General features: G+C 42.1%; 1 protein-coding gene across 22 annotated transcripts in view; it reads left to right on the top strand.

Annotated features, from left to right (window-relative positions):
- Positions 1-22,500, top strand: part of LOC108711853 (receptor-type tyrosine-protein phosphatase S) — a 554,677-nt gene that overhangs the window by 203,870 nt on the left and 328,307 nt on the right. For all 22 annotated transcript variants that reach the window (XM_041560777.1, XM_041560762.1, XM_041560744.1 and 19 more), the window contains one exon: positions 2,046-2,187. In XM_041560777.1, coding sequence (XP_041416711.1) covers positions 2,046-2,187 — 142 coding nt within the window. The remainder of the gene's footprint in view (positions 1-2,045; positions 2,188-22,500) is intronic.

Below are 22,500 nucleotides of genomic sequence, written 5' to 3'. Positions count from 1 at the left end.
TTTCTATTGACACACAACTTTTTTCACTTCGATGGGGGTTACTACCTCCAAAGACGTGGTACTGCCATGGTACTGCCATGGGGGCGTCCTTTGCCCCCTCCTATGCTTACCTGTACATGGGCAGGTGGGAGCAGTACCACGTCTACGGATGTGATAACCCCTTTCGTGAACACATAGTCTGTTATGGACGATATATTGACAATCTGTTTATATGGGAAGGCACACTGGAGGCGGTAGATGAGTTTCTCAAATATCTTAACAACCACTATAACCTCCAACTCTCACTGGAACACCACAGGGAAGAGATTAAATTCTTGGATTTAAAATTATTAGGTAACCTTTACACTGGTAAAATTGATACACAGATTTTCCGTAAACCCACTGCGGGCAAAACGATACTTAAGTTCAATAGCTGTCACCCTAAACATACAATAAACAGCATCCCCTATGGTCAATTTGTGAGGTATCGCAGAAACTTCAGCTCAAGCCACACATACGAGGAACAGTCCAAACAACTAGGGGAGAGACTTTTGAGCCCGGGATTTTCCAGGGAGCTGGTCAGGATTTCATATGAAAAGGCAAGTAGGACACGTACACCCGAGGGAGGCAACAAAGCAACCACAAAAAAGGCGGTGAAGGGAGCTTATAGATGTGGAGCTACAATATGAGGGCTATCACAAACAAGGAGGAAACAACACCGGTATCGAAAGCACTTTACAACATTTTCCCCTAATGGAATCAAAGACCTAAAAGTTCAAGTGATTGAACAAGTCAAGGTTCCCATGAGAGGGTCGATATGATTCATAGACTGAATCTAAGAGAGGCATTTTGGATACTGAAATTAGAAACCAGAATTCCAAATGGCCTCAACTACAGACACAACATTAGTTACTTTTGCTAATGTACCAGTACTAAACAGTTGAGCTCAGGGCCGGAACTGGGGGTAGGCAGAGCAGGCACGTGCCTAGGGCGCAAAGTTGGGGGGGGTGCCAGGCACGCGCCTACTCTGCTTCTCCTACCCACTAGTCCGGTCCCCACTTGCAGATGAATCCGGCGTATGTGTGCTTTTTAGGACATGCGCACTGCGTTGGCTTTTCGCGCATGCGCGCATTCAGTTTATTCTCGCATGTGAGCATCCGGTATTTCTGCGCATGCGCACATTTGGTATTTTTGCGCATGTGCGTCTGTGGAGCGCTCTGCGGAGATTAATTCCTCCCATGTGTTAAAAAACAGTGCATCTAAAAAAGATAAAACAATTACATAATCTTCAGGCCAGAGCCTGTACTCTAAAAGAATAGAATGTAACATATCTGAAACAAACTAACCCTGATAAAGATAAGGATAAATTACCTGTCCCTGGGGTATACAAAAACTCTTTCTTATCTGTAAAGAGACAGGAAAGGAACAACATTATTTGTAACAAATCTATTAACAAGATGTCCACGTAAATGCTTAAACAAAACAGGATAAATTGTATTCATCATTGAGGCCTTTCGGACTTTCAGAATCTTTTTATCTTTTTTAGATACACTGTTTTCTAACACATGGGAGGAATTAATCTACTTTGCACAGTTTGATCATTCATCATTACAGCTTGCTTATTGATGTTGCACATGGACATTTTTGATACTTTTTTAACACCTTGTTTTTATGGGATTATACACGGACTTGCAAGATGAAGGGCGTTGTCTTCAATTTTGTATGCTAATTTATTGTAATAAATCACTCCTTGTAATGTCTGCACAATGATCATTTTAGTATGCTTGATAAAGGGGTTCGCCCCGAAACGATGCACGTTCGCATGTATGTGGCATACTAATCTTATGGCAACTACTTCAAAAACACACTGCCTGTTTAGTATAAATGGTTGTTTAATATAAAAGGGATGTTGAGCCCTACATTTTGTAAAATGACAATTATCTTAATAGTATTACAAATATATTTATATAATATATTTATAATATATGTATACACACATGAATATATGTCTGCTAATTGTCTTTTTTTTATAACTCTAATCTGCTTTTTTTTTTTCTTTCCTCTAGACTATAGAGTTTGATGAGGGAGCTGGAGCAGTCCTGCGAATTCAGCCTCTACGAACGCCACGTGATGAGAATGTATATGAATGTGTTGCTCAGAATGTACACGGTGAAGAGGTTGTTAGTGCCAAGCTTACTGTTCTCAGAGGTAAATTTCTTAACCTGTTCTTTAAATAAATAATGTCAATGTATCTTCCTTCTTAAAAATATTTTCTGGGAGAATTTTGTTGTACAGGTAAAATATTGGAAGCTAGGGTTTTCTTAGAAAAGGGATGTTAAAAAACAATTAAACATTTAACTAACTTTTAGTATGATTTACAGAGTGATATTCTGATATAATTTGCAGTTGGTTTTAATTTTTTATTATTTGTAGTTTTAAGTTATTTAACTATTTATTCATCAGCTCCCTAATTTGCAATTGGTGCAATCTAGTTGCTAGAGCATCAAAGTTACTAGGGATGCACAGAATCCACTATTTTGTATTCGGCCGAACCCCCGAATCCTATGTGAAAGATTCGGCTGAATACCGAACTGAATCTGAATCCTAATTTGCATATGCAAATTAGAGTTGGGAAGGGGAAAATATTTTTTCCTTCCTTGTTTTGTGACAAAAAGTCATGCGATTTCCCTCCCTGCCGCTAATTTGTATTTGGTTCTCATGGAGGGTTCTGTCAGCAGACGAGAAAATCATTAAAGGACAACTAAACCCCCAGAATGAATGCTTAACTAAACATTCATATCATATAAGTGGTCTGTACATCTTTTTCCTTAATTCACTATTTTGTAATGGTCGATGTGCTCCCTCAGAGACCTCCTGACCAGATATTATGCAGCTCTAATTGTAACTGGAAGTATGTGAACAAAGGATAGAACTCTGCCCATTAATTGTCTGATGTGTCCTAACATGTATGTATTCCTTGGTTTGTTTGTGTGCACAGTGAATCATATGATCCAATGTATTCTCCCTTAATACTTAAATGGGAACTCTGGCTTCAAAACTAATACTGTATATCCATCACAGTTACCGGTTTCTTCAAAAAGTATGAATAAATGCTATTTTCTATGCTAAAAACAGCTGGTTAACAGTTCTTCTCTTTCTTCATCATTTTAAATCCTGGCAGGGAAGGAGGTACTAAAACACGGATGTTACAAATTGTAACAACTTCTCCACATCTTACAGACAGCATGCAGGAACTATATAACCCACAATGCATGATATTCTGTTCCTTATTGAAATCACGTGTGCAGGGAATTGTGGGGTTTGGAGGATACAGGCTGAGGACAGATGGTTGTTCATACAAAGTAATAATAGTCAGCCAGCTCAACAAAGTAGTCCGATAGATCAGCAGGAGAGCAGGGGGCTAGGCTTAGAGAACTGTCAGAAACCATGAAAAAATCATTTTAATTGATGTATATTGCAAAGTTGCTTGAAATTATGTTTACTTTTCAAAAAGCTTAAGTTGTGTTTTTGTGGAGTTCCCCTTTAAAATGGAAATTTTCTCTAAGATTACCCAATAAAACGTGCTACTAAAAAACTATATTTTATAATGGCTTATTTGGGGGGTTACACACTGCCTGTCATGAAATGTTTGGCGACCACACACTCTGCCTGTTCATTGGCTGATGTAACCTAGCATGTATGTGTGCCCTTAGTTTATGTGTGAGTACAGTGAATTGTACAAGCCAGGGGAGAGGCCCTTAGTATTTAAAATGGTCATTTTTTGTTGAGGATTATCCGTAGCACATGCAGTACTGGCAGTAAATAATTATTTACTGGTAGTACTGCACGTGCTACGGATAAATATTAAATATCCATTTAATTTTTATAAGCCCTGAGCAGTGCGGTTTTTTCCTCGATAGTGTAGAGAGGATCAGCACTCACAATGTTTTAGATTAAGAATATAGTTTTTATTCAAGTGATTTTACAATATATACTGTATATATATATATATATATATATATATATATATATATATATATATATATATATATATATATATATATATATATATATATATATATATATATATATATATATATATATATATATATATTGATCCTTGAAAAAGGTCCCAGTGTGGACCGAAATGTTGGATATGCATCTGTGAATAAAGTTTATCACTTTTCTTCACAAAAACATTGGAGTGCGGGTCCATTTACTACCAACGCACCCACCTCTTAAAAATCCGGTAAGAGTGCGCTCACCAAATTGACTCTCTCTCTCTCTCCCTTTGGGACCTTTATCAAAGGTAAAATTACAAACAAAACTCTTTCTTAAATACTCTCCACCCACATTGAAAATCAAGTGCCTGTGACATCATCTGCAAAATTTAACCCATGGTAAGGCTGAATACTAGCAACATTCAATATATGAATAATTTCTTAAATAACAATTTTACCTTGATAAATTATTAATCTTATACAGTACCATAAGCAACTAGTTACGTAGTATCCTACAACATTTTCACACTGCTATTTATGACACTATGCCGTACGTTATTCATTATATTATTTTTCACTTTATTTGAGTTTTTTGTTTTTCACTTCGCACTGTATATATATGTATATATTGTTTGCACACATCATGAATTGTTGATTGATGATGTCACTTCCGCTTTTTCCCCTGCTACCAGGGGTTATAAAGGTCACTTTGTGTTTGACATGCACTTTTGATAAAGGTCAGATTGCTGACCGAAACATCAGGTCTCCCTTCATTTGACTAAAACACCATTTATTGATTTTTAAGTCATGTGTGTGTGCGGTCCCTCCTTCTCTGCTACATTCCGACTTTTTGGAAACTGCACCCAGGCACGGAGAACTCGTATCAGACGTGAGTGCTGGTAATCCCCTTGTGCTATTTATAAATAAATAAATATATTCACATAATTTTGTATATATAGTATATATAAATCTTCACATAGAGCTCCAATATTGAATGAATAAAGTCACATTTATTGCATAATAAATTTAGTGTGGCTCTATGTGAATATTATATATATATATATATATATATATATATATATATATATTTATTATACACACACACACATATATATATGTCTGAAAACAAGTGATTCATGAAGCTGACTGTCTGAGCGCACAGCTGCAAACACCCACGAGCCTTCCCTCATCTAAATCAAGCAGGCACTCTCCTGATCGCCGGCTATATATTCTTGTCGGTTTTATTGATACTTTTTCAACTCTCCAGTGGTGGACAATAAGTGGGTGGGCATCCTTGAGACAGTTTTGTTTTTCCTGCAATGGACTGGGACAATGAGCTGAGCATATTTTATTATATTTTATTTAATTTATTTTATTTTATTATATTTCATTTCAATTATCACGGTTTTTTGCTTTTTGTTTTTCGTTTGTGCAATTTTAATTTTTACTTGTGGGGTATATTATATTAAACACAGGAGGTGTGCACTAAATATATGTGAATGCCTATTGGCCAAGTATTTTCTAATTTTCAGTAATTGATTGGGGTAATTTACACATTTGATTAGCGTTTTTCCAGCGCTTTTTTATTAACACTGAGCATAAATTAATTAAGTTTAAGTACACATTTGCAGGCTCATATATACCCAGAAGCAGCTGTCCCAACACAAATGAACAGAGTTCTCACTTTTATTAACCATCCAGTTCAGAATGGAAGTGCTAGTACCCGTATTTAGGGAGATTTATTATTAGAGGGGAGAGCAATATGCATGTTTTCGGCCGAAACTGAAGGCCACATTACTGCATTACTTAAGGGCTTTTAGAATGGACTTGCGAGGGAGCTCACTATAGAGTCCACACAGACCTTGAATCTTATCTCTTATTGGATACTATTTGTAACATAAAATATCTAAATGAACAGCTGTTGCAGAACAAAATAGGAAATGGCCATAGAGGGGCAACAAAAATGTTACATAGTATTGTTTTTAACCATTTTAACAGTGTAGAGTGTAGGAGAGGTTTAATTTAAATGTTGGTGTGTTTTGTAATAGTCAAAAGTGAAACACCAGATGAGTGTATTGTTTGAAACATGTGTAGATTAATTATGTGACGTATACTGATGACCATGCTGACACGTCTATTCCAATTTGACTAATGTTCCCGCCATTTCTGTGTATTTAAAGCATTTCTGTAATCTCTGTCAGTACTTTGAGAAAGGCCTCTGAAGAGGTCGAAACGTCAGTCTCCTATGTGAATAAAAAAATTCTTAACTTTTCCTAAGTCCTGAGAGTGCGGACCTTATTTGTGCAATATTGAATCTTATTTTGGACACTGCACCCAGGCAACTGTGAACCTTGTGTCGTGAGTGCCGACTCCTCCATTGACTATATATATATATATATATATATATATATATATATATATATATATATATATATATATATATATATATATATATATATATATATATATATATATATATGTGTGTGTATATGTATAGTCAACAAACCGCATTCCAAGGACTTGTAAAGTGATCAAAAAAATGATGTTTTATTCCCAACTTTTGGCACCCTCACTGGGGCAGTCTTCACAAGAGTGAACTCAACACACCAGTGAAGCCAATTATAGGAGTATGGATGGCGCCAAACACCCAGGTCTGACGTCATCAGTTACTGTCATATTAGATGTGGAAATTAACATATATCTCCTTTAAAGCGTTCCTATCAACATTGTGCAATATACTGTTCAACACCACACAATCTGTACTCGTGTCATTAATGCTCATGTAATCATGGTGAATATAACGTGCTTGTTGTGCATAATCATAACTGCCCATGTGGAGGATAATCTATTAATCCAGAAACCATTACCCCCTTCCTGTGGGATGAGTCAGGGGATTACTACTGCCAATATTGCCCCTCTGTGTCCAGTTACATACCAGCAATTGGTTAGACTAATCGTATCGCTGCCCATTCACATCTGGTGTCCCCACGGGCTCAATGCGGTCAAACTACCCGTGCACACGTAGTGTAAAGACGCCCCCATTGCCATCGGTAACAGCGATGCGCTGATCCCGGATACCGGACCCAACTGGTGCCGTATACCTCCAGACTCCTGTTCAATAGAGCTATTGCTCATTCACAATGCCCGGAATCTCCTTTAGACCAGTGCTTATCAGTAAAAATCCCAACAACACCGCTGGATCACCGGAGCCTACTCCCACTCTTACAGGTATCTATTTGGTCTGTGCCCTTCTGTGTCTTACTCGTGCCAGTTTCCGGTAGTCGCACTAGAGACTCTTGGGGACAAATTTTTCCTTTTTTCGGCTTCTATCATCCAGCCCCACTGGTATGTCTAGCTGCCTGGGGCACCTGAGACTGTGTTCCCCGCTCCAATCCCATCAGGGGTGTGTATGTATGTGGTAAAGAAAAAGTTAAAAACAAACGAACACTGTTCTCTGCAACAATGTATTATCCAATCCACTTAAATTGTTAAACATATAAGTATTCTTGCAGGACAGTCCTAATTGTTGATATCCTATAAAAGTCGTCAGTCACTTATTACTTCATAGTTACTTAGTTATCTGTTATCGTCACAGTAAGTCCTGACCGAGGATTTCTTGTCCACCCATCCACCATAATATCATAATCAGGAGGTTGTAAGGTATACTCCACCCACCCGCCAAAAGGACATTGTCCAGAACCATAAGGCCATAGTCAAGAACCTGTAAAGTGATCGAAAGGTTAATAAAATGGTGACATAGGTAATGTCTCATTTAGCCCTCTGGGGGCCAATGTGTCAAGTTTAAAAATCTACCACAACTCCCTCTGTATCAACATCAGTTCCCTGTTGCCCCCTCTTTGGGGGATAGGCACATGGTCGATTATCATGTGACTGAATTGGGGTAAGGTGTGTTTAAGTTTAAGCCAATGCCTAGCCACCAGTCGGTCTGCTTTCCAAGTTTAATATTGGCAGTAGTAATCCCCTGACTCATCCCACATTGAGGGTGCCGAAACGTTGGGAATAAAACATCATTTTGTTTGATTATTTTATTAGTCCTTGGAGTGCGGTCTGTTGATTGACTATGTACTAATGGTTTGACCAGCACCCAAGCAGTTGTGAGTTGTTTTGAGTGCACCGGTCTGATTGATTGATTTTATATATATATATATATATATATATAAAGATGCTTGGGTGTCCGCACTCTGTCTTTGTCGCAGGCGAGGTGCACGATCAATTGGAATGATACAAACGATGCAGGGATCAGCACACTCTAGTAAAGGTGAATTAAAGTGTTTTTATTTGTAATACATCCTTGATAAAGATCCCCAGGTGGGACCGAAACATTGGACAATGCTGTGTTACAAATAAAACCACTGTGAATTCACCTTTACTAGAGTGTGCTGATCCTTGCTTTAAATTTAAATATGTTCTTTCATCCATTAATTCTTAAAACCTCAGATCTATAATCAGTGTAATCCATTATTACAATACCAATAACAATTGAAGGATAAGTTCCAATAGCATGTCTTTTCTCTGCAATTAAATTAGGAAGGATATTTGGCTTATCTGTTAAGTTTAGATACAGTATTTCAAAGTCTACAGTTTGGAGAAAGACTTTATTGCAATTATTAGTTGGATCATAATTCCCTTTTAGTTTCCATGGGGATATTGTATCATCAGAATTTGCTCCCTCAAACTTCTCAAGGAGTCACAATTTACGGCCCAATTCATAATTTTCTATGTCCCATTTAAATTTATCAAATGTTACAGTAGGTACGAAACTAGTGTCCTTTTATAATAGGGAACACTCACCGGGGTTCAGTGTGTGTCTCGATAAGTTGAAGATAGTTAAGATAAATATATATATTTTAGTTAAGAAAAATATATATATTTATATAAATATATATATATCTGCGATATTTATATAAATATATATATATCTGCGAAAAAGAGCGACACTCACAGGGTTGTTTTCAATGCAATGCATGATCTTCGTCAGGAGATTACAAACAAACAGCCAGACACATTCCCATCCCAGAATTTAAACCCCCTGGCCGTTTATTGGCGCCAAAATCTGTTGCTAGGCAACCACCCAGTAGTGTGGGGAAGTGTAGTGATCAGCATAGATCAGTGTGGGAAGTGAGAGTATCGTACAGAATATCAATCGTGTTAATAAATGTAGCAATAAGAAATAAAGGAAACAGATAAGGCATTTAGAAAGAAAGTAGCGAGTAGGGAGATTGCCACCATGTCAGAATAAAGCTACTCCTTCAGGCATGAGCCATAAGCCAATCAAAACGCAACCTTGTATGTATTGTCCAGTCAGAGGACAGTGTAGAGTTGGATGTGCGCCTCAGCGCGCTGGAACTGCTGTACGCCAGTCTAGTAATTAACAGAGGTTACCGGGCAAATGGATAATGCTGTCGTAGGCTAACATGACAGAAGGAGCCGTATAGGCTAATTGCGTTCGGCCAGCAGGTTATTATTCTGTAACGCTGAGATCTCCCAGCTTCATGTGCTGTATTAGCATAGTAAAGGGGCCTAGAGAACGCAATATTGGCAGCTTGTTTATCGCTGCTGCGCACATATGAGCAATTCGTCTAATCTACCTTGAACATCAAAGTCAGTGTGTCTTAGATGCGACACGGGTACTTTAGTCACGGCCCACATACCACTGTATCATGGATCGATATACATCTCACACAGGCTCAGGTCCAATAGCTACTGACCTGTGCGGGGCAGGAAAAAAGGAGGGGAAGAAAGAGGAGGAGCTAAAAGATAGAGGTTAAAAACAATAGAGTAACCCATAGGAGCAGAGGAGAGGAGGACAATTACGTGGTTATTATGGTCGTATATAATATATATTTCTTGTAATTATCATAGGGAGGCCATACTGTATTTCTATGGGGCCCCTGGTACAAGCACTTCTTAGTTGGGGGTTTAGGCAAACAGAGCGATAAGGAGGATTGCCAAAACTTGTGAGGGATTAAGACATGGATAAATAGAGACATCTACATATGTAACCAAATAAAGAAAAAAATCAAAAATAGATAATCCAAGCAGTCATAGTTAGTTATTACAGAAAAAAAGTGGTTATAGTCCATAGGTTGCTCAAATAAAATAACCCAGAGGAAGTGTTTTGTTAAGTCCTCGGGGTTAACAGTGTCCAGCCGATGGACCCATCTTGCTTCTCTCCTGAGAAGGGCCAGGTCTCTGTTACCACCACGGGGTAGTGGTGGTTGGTAGTCTATTGCCATGCAGCGGAAGGTGGGCAAACCATGTCCCATCTGTAAAAAGTGCCTTGCTACAGGTTGTTTGGCCGAATTCTCTTTGATGGCCTTACTGATTGCCGATCTATGATTTGTGATCCTATCGCGTAAGGGGGTGGTGGCTTTCCCTACGTAATAAAGGCCACAAGGGCAAGTCACGATGTAGACCACAAATGACATGGTGCACGACAGTCTGTGTTGAATCTTAAAGTGATTGCCCGTGTTCGGATGAGGGAAGTCCTTCCCTATGAGCAGAGATCTACAGGTCGTGCAGTCTGGACATCGATAACAGCCCAATTTTTGTTGTCCATTTAGCCAATTAGAGGTCGCCTTGGACGAAATCTGTTTTTACCAAGATATCCTTAAGGTTGTGATTTTTCCCATGGCCAAAAGTGGGTGGTGGGGCCTCAAATAAGGATTAACCATTGTCCATAGCAATGATGGGCCAATTTTTTTTAGTTTTTCCAGTAAGCAGGTCAGTTTGTGTGAATTGCATGAATTCAGTCAGTAATTCTTTCTTGTAACCTCTATCCAGGAATCAACATGTCTGTGTAGCATCTGGTAAGGGAGAGTTGCGTGCCTGCAGTCAGAGCATTTTTATATATATATATATATATATATATTTTTTTTTTTTTTGTTTTTTTTTGTTTTTTCCAGCGACTTGGAACGTACAACCACGAGTATCTGCACTGCCTGGGTGCCAGTCTTGAAAAATTCAAATAATCCCACAGATGACGACACACCAAGAAGACTTTCACATCAACATCTGGTTAAATAAAGTGCAGGTTTATTTAAATACCAACGTTTTGATTCCTTACTGGAATCTTTGTCAGGGAAGGAGAAATGCCTGTGTACAGAGTGATCAATTTAAATGTGAAAAAATGGCGCCAAAGGCTCGTTGCCATGGTGCATAGCAACCAAGGTGAGGGAAAGTGTGAAAAAAGTAGAAGAGAACAATACCGCTCAAACGCAAAACTAAGCCCCCAGGCCATAAGAGTACTGAAAGCGCTAAGGTAAGGGCAGACCCAAGTATGTACCAGCGATCAATTTCTAAAAACTCCTGACCCGTCTGTGCAACCCACCGTCTCTGCTTACAGTCCGTGCGCCAAACTGAATATTAGATAGTGTCAGTGACTAGGCATGACACAAGGCAGTACTCAGCGCAATTGTACTAAGGAAGTAGTGGGTACTGCAGCACCAGTATGGCACCATCCAAGAGTGCCTACATGGTGCCAATACCCCTAGACAGTGCAGAGAAACCGTGCAGCTTGTGGTAACTAAGCGAAATTTGAGGAGCCATATGCTGTGACACTTTGCCATATTGTTCACATGAATAGACGAGGGTCCCATTTAGACATAAGTCGTCCCATAAAAACTGGGTTGCCACCATTATATTGCTTGTTAGTACTCTGTCCCAAGGCCAAAGAAAATGGGTAACGCTGGGTACTCCTGCTACCCGCGACCCGAGAGCATCAGGGGACTAGTATACTAAGGGTTGAGCTGGCATAAAACAGTCTGTGTAGCAATCTGACACTAGACCAAAGTGTAGCGGAAAGATAAGCAGTAAGACAACAGCATTAGAGAAAGAGACAAAGTAGCAAAGAGAAGGAAAAAACATAAGGGCCAGGCAGCACCAAATGAATATTACAATATAGGCATAATTGAGCACACGAGTTCACAAGAAGCATCCCAATGGGAGTGTCTCATTCAGACCAAGGGCCACAGTGTCCAGTTTATAGATCCATCTGGATTCCAACCGAAGTAGTGATTGGTTTCGATTGCCCCCTCTTATTAGGGGAGGTTGGTGGTCAATTGGCATTCATCTAAAGGTAGGCAATGAATGTCCTTTCTGTAAAAAATATTTCGCCACTGGTTGGAGGGCTTTGCCCTCCTTATGGGCCTTGCTAATAGCCAATCTGTGGTTTCCAATCCTTTCTTTTAGGGTAGTACTTGTTTTCCCTAAATAATATAGACCACATATGCAGGTAACAATATAAACTACAAATGAAGAGGTACAGCTCAGTCTGTGTAAGATCTTGTATCTCTTCCCCGTGTGTGGATGGGGGAAGTCTGGTCCAGTTAGTAAACATCTGCAGGTTACACATTGGAATATGTAGTGGTGAAGATCAATGGAGTAGTGGCAGTGGTCGTAGTGCCTTTCTGTATTAGTAGCTGAGTTTGGGTCTGTTCCAATGCTCTCTTCAGTTGCCTGATGAGCATATCCTCAGAGCAACCCCTTTCACGGAATCTATTGAATATCTCCTGAATTTGTATCAGTGCTGTTTCCCGTGAACTGTTGTTACGAATAACTCTAAGGAACTGGGAATAAGGGATCCCCCTTAATGTGGCTTAGAACAGGTCATCGATATATCTAAAATAGGTAAGTATTGATGTTCCTATCAGTGGATTAATGTGCGTGAGTTCATAGTCCATCATGAACAGATTGGCATACAATGGGACCAATGCACTTCCCATCGCCGTCCCAGACATTTGAAGGTAGTAAGCTTTTTCAAAACGGAAAAAGTTTCTAGTCAGGGTTAGTTCCAGTAGCTGTAGTAAAAGTTCAATGGGTATTCCAAAAGGGGATGCAGTTAGTAGTGCCTTTCTACATGCCCATACACCTTGTTCATGTGGGATTACCATATAGAGACTTTTAACATCCATAGTCACCAATATGCAATCGTGAGGAATGTATGTTAAGTCAGTCTCCTGATTACATGGCTTGAGTCTTGTGTGTAAGAGGGCATTTTTTTTTTGCTCAAGACAAGTTTATTAGGGAATAAGCAGTTTACATACAGAGAAATGACATTTTCAGTTTGCATAAATAATGTACAGAGGCAGTCACAGCAGTACAGTAGATGTTACAGAGACAGCAGACTTTAACTACATATCAAATGCAATTACCCAGTGATAGTATTAGGCATGAGAACACTAAACCTTTCAATTACAGTGTAAGGGTGTATCCTGCCATTTTTGCCAGCTTGGCCATCTGTTCGTAATTTGCCCCTGCCTGGTAAGAATGATTCTCTCTTTATTACACACAGAGGACACAGCTAAGTGCCAGGCCTGAGCTGTTGGCGGTGATCTACCTTTCCATTGCATAGTAATTTGCCGCCGTGCCTGGAACAGAGCTCTAGATACCAGTTGTCTATACATAGGGGAAATCAACCCTTTAATTCCAATGCCCAATAGACAAAGGGCCGGGTCAGCAGGCAGGACCACCCCAAGTACCAATGACAAGTGTTTTTGCACCCCTTCCCAGTATGCTACAAGGCCTGTACACTCCCACATGGTATGCAGAAGGGTGGCTTGAGGGGCTTTGCATCTAAGGCATGTGGGAGACACATTGGGGTACATCAGATGGAGTTTAGACCTGGTATAATAAGCTCTATGCAACATGTATGTCTGGAGTAGCCTGTCGTTATAGTTGTAGGACACGTGTCCAGAGGCCTTGAGTGCCTCTCCCCACTGGTCATCTGTTAAGAAATGAAAATCATTATCCCAAGCATCTCGGCTGCGGATTGGGGTGGCCCTGACATGAGCTGTCATTATTTTCCGGTAGATCTTGGACAGAGTACCCTTTTGATGTGGTTGTAGGAGCATTTCGAGTAATGGTGATGTTTCTAGGCAGATTGGTTTGTTTCTGGATTGTCTACAGAGTGCGCTACCCATTTGTTGGTACACTAACCACTGCCCACATGGCAGACCATATCTACGCCTTAGTTCTGCAAAGGGCAGCAAAGTATCCGCCTCCCAAACATCTACTATTGACGTAATCCCTTTGTTGGTCCAGCACGGTGGAGGGGTTACATGGGACAGGTATGGAAACTGTGGATTTCCCCAGAGTGGGGTGCGGGGGTCTATGTTCACAATATTAAGCAGCTCATTAACCTTTTGTAAGGCTCTGACCTGTACACTGCAAATAATATTTTTTAACCCCTCCTTGGTACCAAAGATAACGTTCCACGGGAACGCTGTTGACGTGGCTACAGCTCCCCATAGTCTATGCAGGGGTGGGTGGTAGTACGGTTGTAGAGGTGTTAGAAGATGCGTAAGTTGTGCTGCCAGGAAGTAGTTATACAGGTTAGGGATTGCCAAGCCACCCTCCCCCATTGGTCTCATAAGGGTGGATAGCCCAAGCCTGTGCCTAGATTTGCCCCAGATAAACCTTCTGAGCCTCTTATTAATGTTGTCTTTATTTTGCTTTGGGCACCCACACTGGAGAGTGCCACTGCGGGTACAGCATTTTAGGCAGGACCACCATTTTAATCAGTTGTATTCTCCCTACTGGTCCTAAGGGCAGTTGTTCCCACACCTTAACTTTCTCATCAAACCAGTTTTAACACTTTATCAATATTGTTCTTGGAGTATAGGTGTAGGTCACGGGTTATTTCCAGTCCTAGGTAGGTGAATTTCTCCACCAAGGGCATCCCCCCCACGTCCCCCTCCGCTACAGGCCCCTGCGGATCAAGCGGAAATAGAACTGATTTGGTCGGGCTCACTTGTAGACCTGACAATTCCCCGAATTTTGTCGTGACTTCAAGAAGGCGTTCCAGAGAGGGGCCCCTGTCCCCCAAGTACACTAGGGTGTCGTCAGCATATAATTGGATTTTTTCCTCAATACCCTGTATTGTAAACCCAATTATGTCTTTCGACTGCCGGACTGCCTGTGCAAATGGTTCGATTGCCAGCGCAAACAATAGGGGGGACAGGGGGCAACCCTGTCTGGTGCCCCTTGCCAAGCAGAAAGGAGTGGTTAGCTCAGAATTAATCCTCAATGAGGCCCTCGGGGAGTGATATAACAATTTAACTAGCCCCTGAAATACTGGACCTATGCCAAAATGTGATAACACTTTCCAAAGATAAGGCCACTCGACTGTGTCGAAGGCCTTTGCTATGTCCAGGGCTGCTATAGTTCTCTGACCTTTATTCTCATGATCCAGAGTAAGGTGTAGAAATAGCCGTTTAGTGTTCAGAACAGCTGTTTTCCCTGCAATAAAGCCTGTTTGGTCAGGATTGACTAGCATTGCAACAACCTTTCCAAGGCGTTTAGCAAGTATTTTAGCTAGGACCTTTACATCCGCCGTAAGGAGGGATATGGGTCTATAGGATTCGGTTTTGGCAGCAGGGCAATAGCCGCCTCATACATTGAATCTGGTAAATTTCCCTGAGCTAGGGCCGCAATATATGTCTCCAACAATAATGGAGCTAGGACAAGCACATGTCGCTTATAGAGCTCAATAGGTAGCCCGTCAGCGCCGGGAGCTTTTCCGTTCGGGAAAGACTCTATAGCCTCTACAACTTCCTCCTTAGTAACTCTGTTTTCAAGGAAGTCCCGGTATTGGGGGGAGAGTATAGGGGTGTCTAAGCCTTCCAGGAATTCGTCTATGTCCTCTAGGGGTTTGGTCAATTTAGAAGAGTAGAGGTCAGTATAAAATTGAGTTAGTGTGCGATTGATTCCTTCAGCATCTCTTAAGGTGACCCCCTCTCGGTTCTGTATGGCCCCTATTGTGGGAGGGGTAGAGTGCTGTTTTGCCAGCTGCGCAAGCATCTTACCAGCTCTTTCCCCTTGCTCATATACTCTTGCCTTAGTAAAAAGCAAATTTCTCTGGGCTTTCTGCGTCATAAATATATTGTATTCCTGCTGCTTTTGTTTAAGTGAATTCATATTATCCCCTGTTGGTTGCAGGGCCACCAACTGTTCCGCCTCTACCACCTCTTTTTCAAGGCTCTCCTGCTGAGCATATGCTGCTTTTTTAAATGCCGCTATTTCAGCCCCTAACTGCCCTCTGAGGTAAGCCTTAAAGGCATCCCAGACCACTAGCGGGTCTGCAGTACCCCTATTATGGGAGAAGAATTCCTGCATAGCAGCCTCTAGAGAGACTTTGTTATCAAGTATGTGCAGCCAAACCGGATTTAGGGACCATCTTAACACTTTTTCCTTCTGCTGTACTTGGATAGCCAGTTCTAAGGGAGAATGATCCGAAATCCCCCTGGGGAGATATTGAACAGAGGTTATTTTAGGCAGTAGGGGTTTATCAATAAGTGCATAGTCAATCCTAGATAACGAGAGATGTGATTGGGAAAAGCAGGAATATTGTCTAGCCATGGGATTCAGGTACCTCCAAACTTCCACCATCCCGAGCTCGACCACCAAGTGCTGCAAATCAGAGGTTTGTGTGTGTAGGGGCTGACCCGATCTAACCCATTTATCCAGATCTGGATCCATCAGTGTGTTTAGATCCCCCATGGCTATGGTATGAGCAAATGGGTGCTGAGCCATAAACTGTGCCAGCTCTACCATACAGTCCCTCTTATAGGGTGGCGGAATGTATATACTTGCTAGGATCAGTTCCATATTGTTAATATGGCAATGTATAAAAATATATCTGCCCTTAGCATCTGATTTAACTGCACCCAGCACAAATGCAACTTTCTTGTGAATCAATATTGTTACACCCGAGGAGTGGGTCGTATACGTGGAGTGGTAGGCCCACCCAACCCAAGGCCTTTTCAGGGCCAAGGTTTTGCTCCCTACTAAATGCGTTTCCTGGAGGAAGGCAATGGTGGCATGCTTTTGCTTGAGGAAGTCCATTACCAACCTCCTTTTTATCGGACAGTTAAGACCTCTGACATTCCAACTTATTAATTTCTCAGCCATACTGACCTACGTGTTTATCCCTTTGGCATGTACACACATTAAGTAATTTCCCCACAGACTTGTAGCTTGAGCATATACAATAAACATTAAACTTCAACATTCCCCACAATTTCCTCCCTCCCCTTCCACCCCTTCCCCTGTTGGGGGGCAGAATTAGTCCCAAAACCAAACACATGTTGTAAACTGGGGTGGCCCTTAGGCCTGGTCTAACATTCAGACCGTGAATGTACAGTCAAGTGGTTAACCTGGGGGCAGTCGGAGCAAAAAAAACAAAACACACTGCGACTCCCCCTCTCCGGGACATTTAGCTAGATCCACAAGACAGCCTGGGTTCGGTGTTGGTACGGTTGGTGAGTTTAGTAAGCCGACTATGAGGCAACGATTCTTTATAGCCCCGAGAAGATCCGGTGACATGGCAAAAAAAAAAAAAAACTGTCCAAAGGCCTTCCCGTAATGCCCAGCCCCATGTAGAAACAGTGGCATAGTACAGTTCACATCGGCACCGGGGATATTGTACATAATTGAACCACTATGTGTAACCAAATCTGGGGTGCTGGTATTGCGCAAACCGGCGCAGAAAAAAGCTAGTGAATTGGGAAACATTCGTAGCGTCTAATGGCGTTGGGCGAAATAGCCAAGGAGCATAACAAAAAGGGGTTAATCTGAACAGTACCTGTACCGGGCATCTTAGTCGAGACCATCTTGGGACTGCTTGCCGGGCTATTACGATGCTGGCACATTCTGGGCATCGAGCCACTTGCTGGCTTCTTGTGGCAGAGTGAAGAAGCGCGAGGCACCGTTCAACAGAACCCGCAGCCGCGCGGGATACAGCATGGCGTAGACGAGTTTCGCTGCTCTAAGTCTCCTTTTCACTTCAATGAATTTCGCTCTCTGGCGTTGGACTTCTGCGGAGTAGTCTGCATATATGGAGATCGATCGTCGGAATTGCAGGGCTTCTTTCTTCCGCGCCATGGTGAGTATGTTATCACGGTCCCGGGCATTCAGTAATCTGGCAATTAAAGGCCGCGGCGGGGCCCCTGGTGGATTAGGCCTGGTTGGGATCCGGTGCGCCCTTTCGATAACAAAAGAAGAAGATAGATTCGCCCTGCCAAAATTGCTTGCCAGCCATTCCTCGATAAATTGCTCGGTCTGCGCCCCCTCCGCCTTCTCTGGAAAACCCACAAAGCGCAAATTGTTTCGCCTGAGACGGTTTTCTAAGTCGTCCATTTTCGCGAAGCCACCTACAGCCATTCTATGCACTTCTGCCACGCGGTCCGGGAGAGGTGCGCAAGTATCCTCCAAAGTACTCACTCTCTGCTCCACCTCAGTAGTTCTCTCTCTTAGCCGCTGCAGGTCCTGCTTGATAATGGAGAGGTCCAACTTTATTTCGTCAGTTTTGGTACTGATGAGACTAGTGCAGGTGGCTTTGGAATCTCTTATTTCCTGCAGGATTTTTTGCAGTGTAGGTTCAGGCGCTTGCTGCGATGGGGGAGGAGAGGGAGACCTGCTGGGTGATCTTTGAGCGCCATTTTGCTTCTCCTCCCGGGCAAACCTGTCCAGCCTGTTCACAGAATGTTGAGGCTCTTTTCTGAGCCTTGTTCTGCCCTATTAGGACTCTTTGGGGTAGCTGTAGCCAGTCTAGCTCGTCTGAGGCCGTCTTGAGGAGCTTTTCAGGGTCTTAAATCAGAATAATTATGGCCCGGAGAGAGGAGCACTCCTGCACACGTCTGTTCATATTGAGCTGCAAGCCACGCCCCAAGAGGGCATGTTTTTAACCAAAGGCTGTAGATAGTGGTCAATGTATGTGGAGACTGATCGGTAGAGGGATCCAATAGCTGAAATGATTGGTCTTCCAGGTGGAAAGGAAAGAGACTTGTGAATCTTGGGTAGGGTGTAAATAATGGGAGTACCTGGGTAGTCTGTCACCAGATATCGGAAAGTATTTTGGTCTAGCCACCCAGGATTTTTAGCTTGGGTGCAGGGGTGTTGGGTGGCTCAAAGTTACTCTGGTTTCTGAATATAGGTCTAATCTGCTGGGGGGAGTCCCTGAAGTGTTCTCTAAGCTTTAAGGTCCTTTGGAATTTGTGAACATAGATCAACATGTCCAAGGTGTTGGGAATATTGCTAGGGACAAAAGAAAGACCTTTGGAGAGCAGGGAGGTCTCACCTGGTGTCAGTAGGTGTTGACTTAAATTGAATATCATGTTCTCCTGTTCCTGGGGGGCTTTCCTCTTGTGTTTACGCCCACCCCTTCTTGTGTGTCTCCGCTTCCCCTTCCCTTACTTTCCTGGCTCTTGTTTTGACCCCTAAAAAAGGCTTGGAAGAGGTATTGTCTGTCCCGGAGTCAGAATCAGTGGACTGGTCTGAGCCGTCTACAGTATGTAGAGATCTAGGTAGCTGTCTCCTCCTAAAGGGCAGTATTCTATAATTGTCCGTTTTTAGTCCTAGTAGCCAGCCATATACCCTTTTGGCTTTCTAATCGTCAGAAACCTTTTTTAGTTTGTTTTGTTTGAAGATAGTAAGGTCAGTGTTATATTTGTCAATAGTTGATTTCAGTTTCCCCAACCAGTCAGTCACCATGTCTGTTTTTAGGGACTCTAAGTGTAGTTCTTCCAGTCTCTCTCTCTCAGTTTTGGTTATAGCAATTTCCTTCCCCACTTGATCTACTACCAGTAGGATTAAGTCAAAAGAGCATCTATTCAGTATCCCACACCATTTGCCACAAAATTCAGGATTGTTACGTCCAAGCATGGGGATATTATTAGTCCTAAATCCACGTTGAATAAGTCTTTGTCTGTGATAATTGGACTGATAGATGCCGTGTAGCCTCAAATCAATTTCCCTCTTAGATTAAGAATTTCGTGATAAATGTCATTGCTGGATTTACTTACTGCCACATCCAGTGGGGTTTCAGCAAACAATATCCTGTCAACATCTTGTGCTGTAAAGGCAAAGTCCTGATTCGTATCGATACCCAGAACAAATTGTGATGATTCCTCTGCCATCACTGTCGAGGAAATACTCACAACAGATGAGTACTGTTTTTGGTATGTTTGCCAACAGATCCAGGTTCCATGATGTTTTTGTATAGTTGTCAGCAGGCTTCCCAAATAAACCTCAATATATGTTAGACATCTGGACAGGTGTTCAATATACTCGTCCCTGTTGAGCCAATATAGTCTAGGTGCAAACCACAGAAAGAACCCAGCCAGGGTTGCTTCACATATTTTCAACGACTTGGAACGCACAACCATGGGTATCTGCACTGCCTGGGTGTCAGTCTTGAAAAATAGGAACATCAATACTTACCTATTCCAGATATATTGATGACCTGTTCTTCATCTGGACAGAGACTGAGGAGTCCCTACTGACTTTTCACCATTATCTAAATGACGAGGATTCCCCCATCAAACTAACATTGTGCTACAACCAGGGCCGCCATCAGGGGGGTACAGGGGGTACTCCTGTACCGGGCCCGGGGCTAAAGGGGGGCCCGGCTGTGCTGAAGACCCGAAGTCGCGCTGAAAATTGTATGTGGAGGAGAAGAGCAAAGTTAGGGATTATCTGCAAGTTCCACTATCAGTAAACTCAATTTCAAGCTGTGACACAATGCACAACTGAAGTTTTCATCAGCAGTATGAAATTTGCAGACGATCCCTAACTCTGCAATCTCGCCTTGCCCCAGTGCTTTTCAGCCAATGACAGCGTCTCCCTTCCTTATGTCCCGCCCCTGTAAGCACACGGTTCCTCTTTGGGCTCTTTTCTTTATGGCACAGAGAGAGCTGAGTGAGTGGCAGCATCCTGGAGCTTGCAGAGAAGCAGAACATGAGAGAGACAAAGCAGTGCTGTGTATGTTGTACTTAGTATTTGCCTAACTATGACTCTTTGTAGTGTCATATATTTACCTACCACAGACAGTGTGTGCACTGCCCACTTATACAATGATTTTTTTTGTAGGGGGCCCCTGGCACTGATAGTTTTTTTTTAACTTATGGGGGGGCCCTGACCACCAATTTTTTTTAGAAAAACATTTACGGGGCCCCTGGTGCCAATAGTTTTTTTTTTTAACTTATGGGGGGGTCCTGACCACCAATGCTTTTTTATAAAACATTTATGGGGCCCCTGGTGCCAATAATTTTTTTTTAACTTATAGGGGGGCCTGACCACCAATGCTTTTTTAAAAAACATTTATGGGGCCCCTGGTGCCAATAGTTTTTTTTTTAACTTATAGGGGGGGCCTGACCACCAATGCTTTTTTAAAAAACATTTATGGGGCCCCTGGTGCCAATAGTTTTTTTTTATACTTATCGGGGGGGCTGACCACCAATGCTTTTTTAAAAAACATTTATGGGGCCCCTGGTGCCAGTAGTTTTTTTTTTAACTTATGGGGGGCCCTGACCACTAATGTTTTTTTTAAAAACTTTTATGTGGGACCCCTGACGCAAATTTTTTTGTTTTTTAAATTATAAGGGGGCCCTGACCACCAATGGCTTTTTTTTGTGAGTGGGGGGTTTACCATTTTAAGCGGTTGTGTCTTTGTGGACATTTTACTGTGGTGTGGGCGGGATCTGCGGTGGGCCTTGGGGGTGGGCGGGGACCGGGGGGCCCAGAAAATTTTGCTGTACGGGGCCCCGTGATTTCTGATGGCAGCCCTGGCTACAACACTGATAACATAGACTTTCTAGACCTGAACATATTCCTGGAGGAATCAAGTATTGGCACTAGACTCTTTAGGAAACCCACAGACCGCAATACCATCCTACATGCGACCAGCAACCACCCACAAGCCACATTAAGGGGGATCCCTTATTCCCAGTTCCTTCGTTATTCATAACAACAGCTTACAGAAAACAGCACTGATACAAATTCAGGAGATGTTCAATAGATTCCTTGAAAGGGGTTACTCGCAGGATATGCTCATCAGGCAACTAGAGAGAGCATTGGAACAGACCCAAACTACTACTACTAATAAAGAAAGGCACCATGACCACTGCCACTACTCCTTTGATCTTCACCACTACATATTCCAATGCGTCTCAACAACTATCTGCTAGTATTAACAAACATTGGCCGATGTTGAACATGGATGAATCACTGACTCTACATCAGTTGCCCAGACCGATGATGGGGTACAAAAGGGATAGAAGCCTAAGAGATATCCTGGTACAGACGGACTTCTCTGCATCTTTATCTACAGACACCAATTGGCTAACACAACAAAGGAAACTTGGCTGCTACAAATGTCCGGACTGTGTAACCTGCAGATGTCTACTAACTGGCCCAGACTTCCCCCATCCACACACGGGGAAAAGATACAAGATCTTACACAGACTGAGCTGTACCTCTTCATTTGAAATTTATATTGTTGCCTGCCCATGTGGTCTATATTATGTAGGGAAAACAAATACTACCCTAAAAGAAAGGATTGGCAACCACAGGCTCTTAAGGAGGGCAAATTCCTCCAACCAGTGGCAAAACATTTTCTTCAGAAAGGACATTCATTGCCTACCTTTAGATGTATGCCAATTGACCACCAACCTCCTCTAATAAGAGGGGGCAATCAAGACCAATCACTACTTCGGTTGGAATT

This window comes from Xenopus laevis, chromosome 1L (assembly GCF_017654675.1).
Source record: "Xenopus laevis strain J_2021 chromosome 1L, Xenopus_laevis_v10.1, whole genome shotgun sequence".
Taxonomy (NCBI): Eukaryota; Metazoa; Chordata; class Amphibia; order Anura; family Pipidae; genus Xenopus; species Xenopus laevis.
This window is presented reverse-complemented; position numbering and strand designations above follow the sequence as displayed.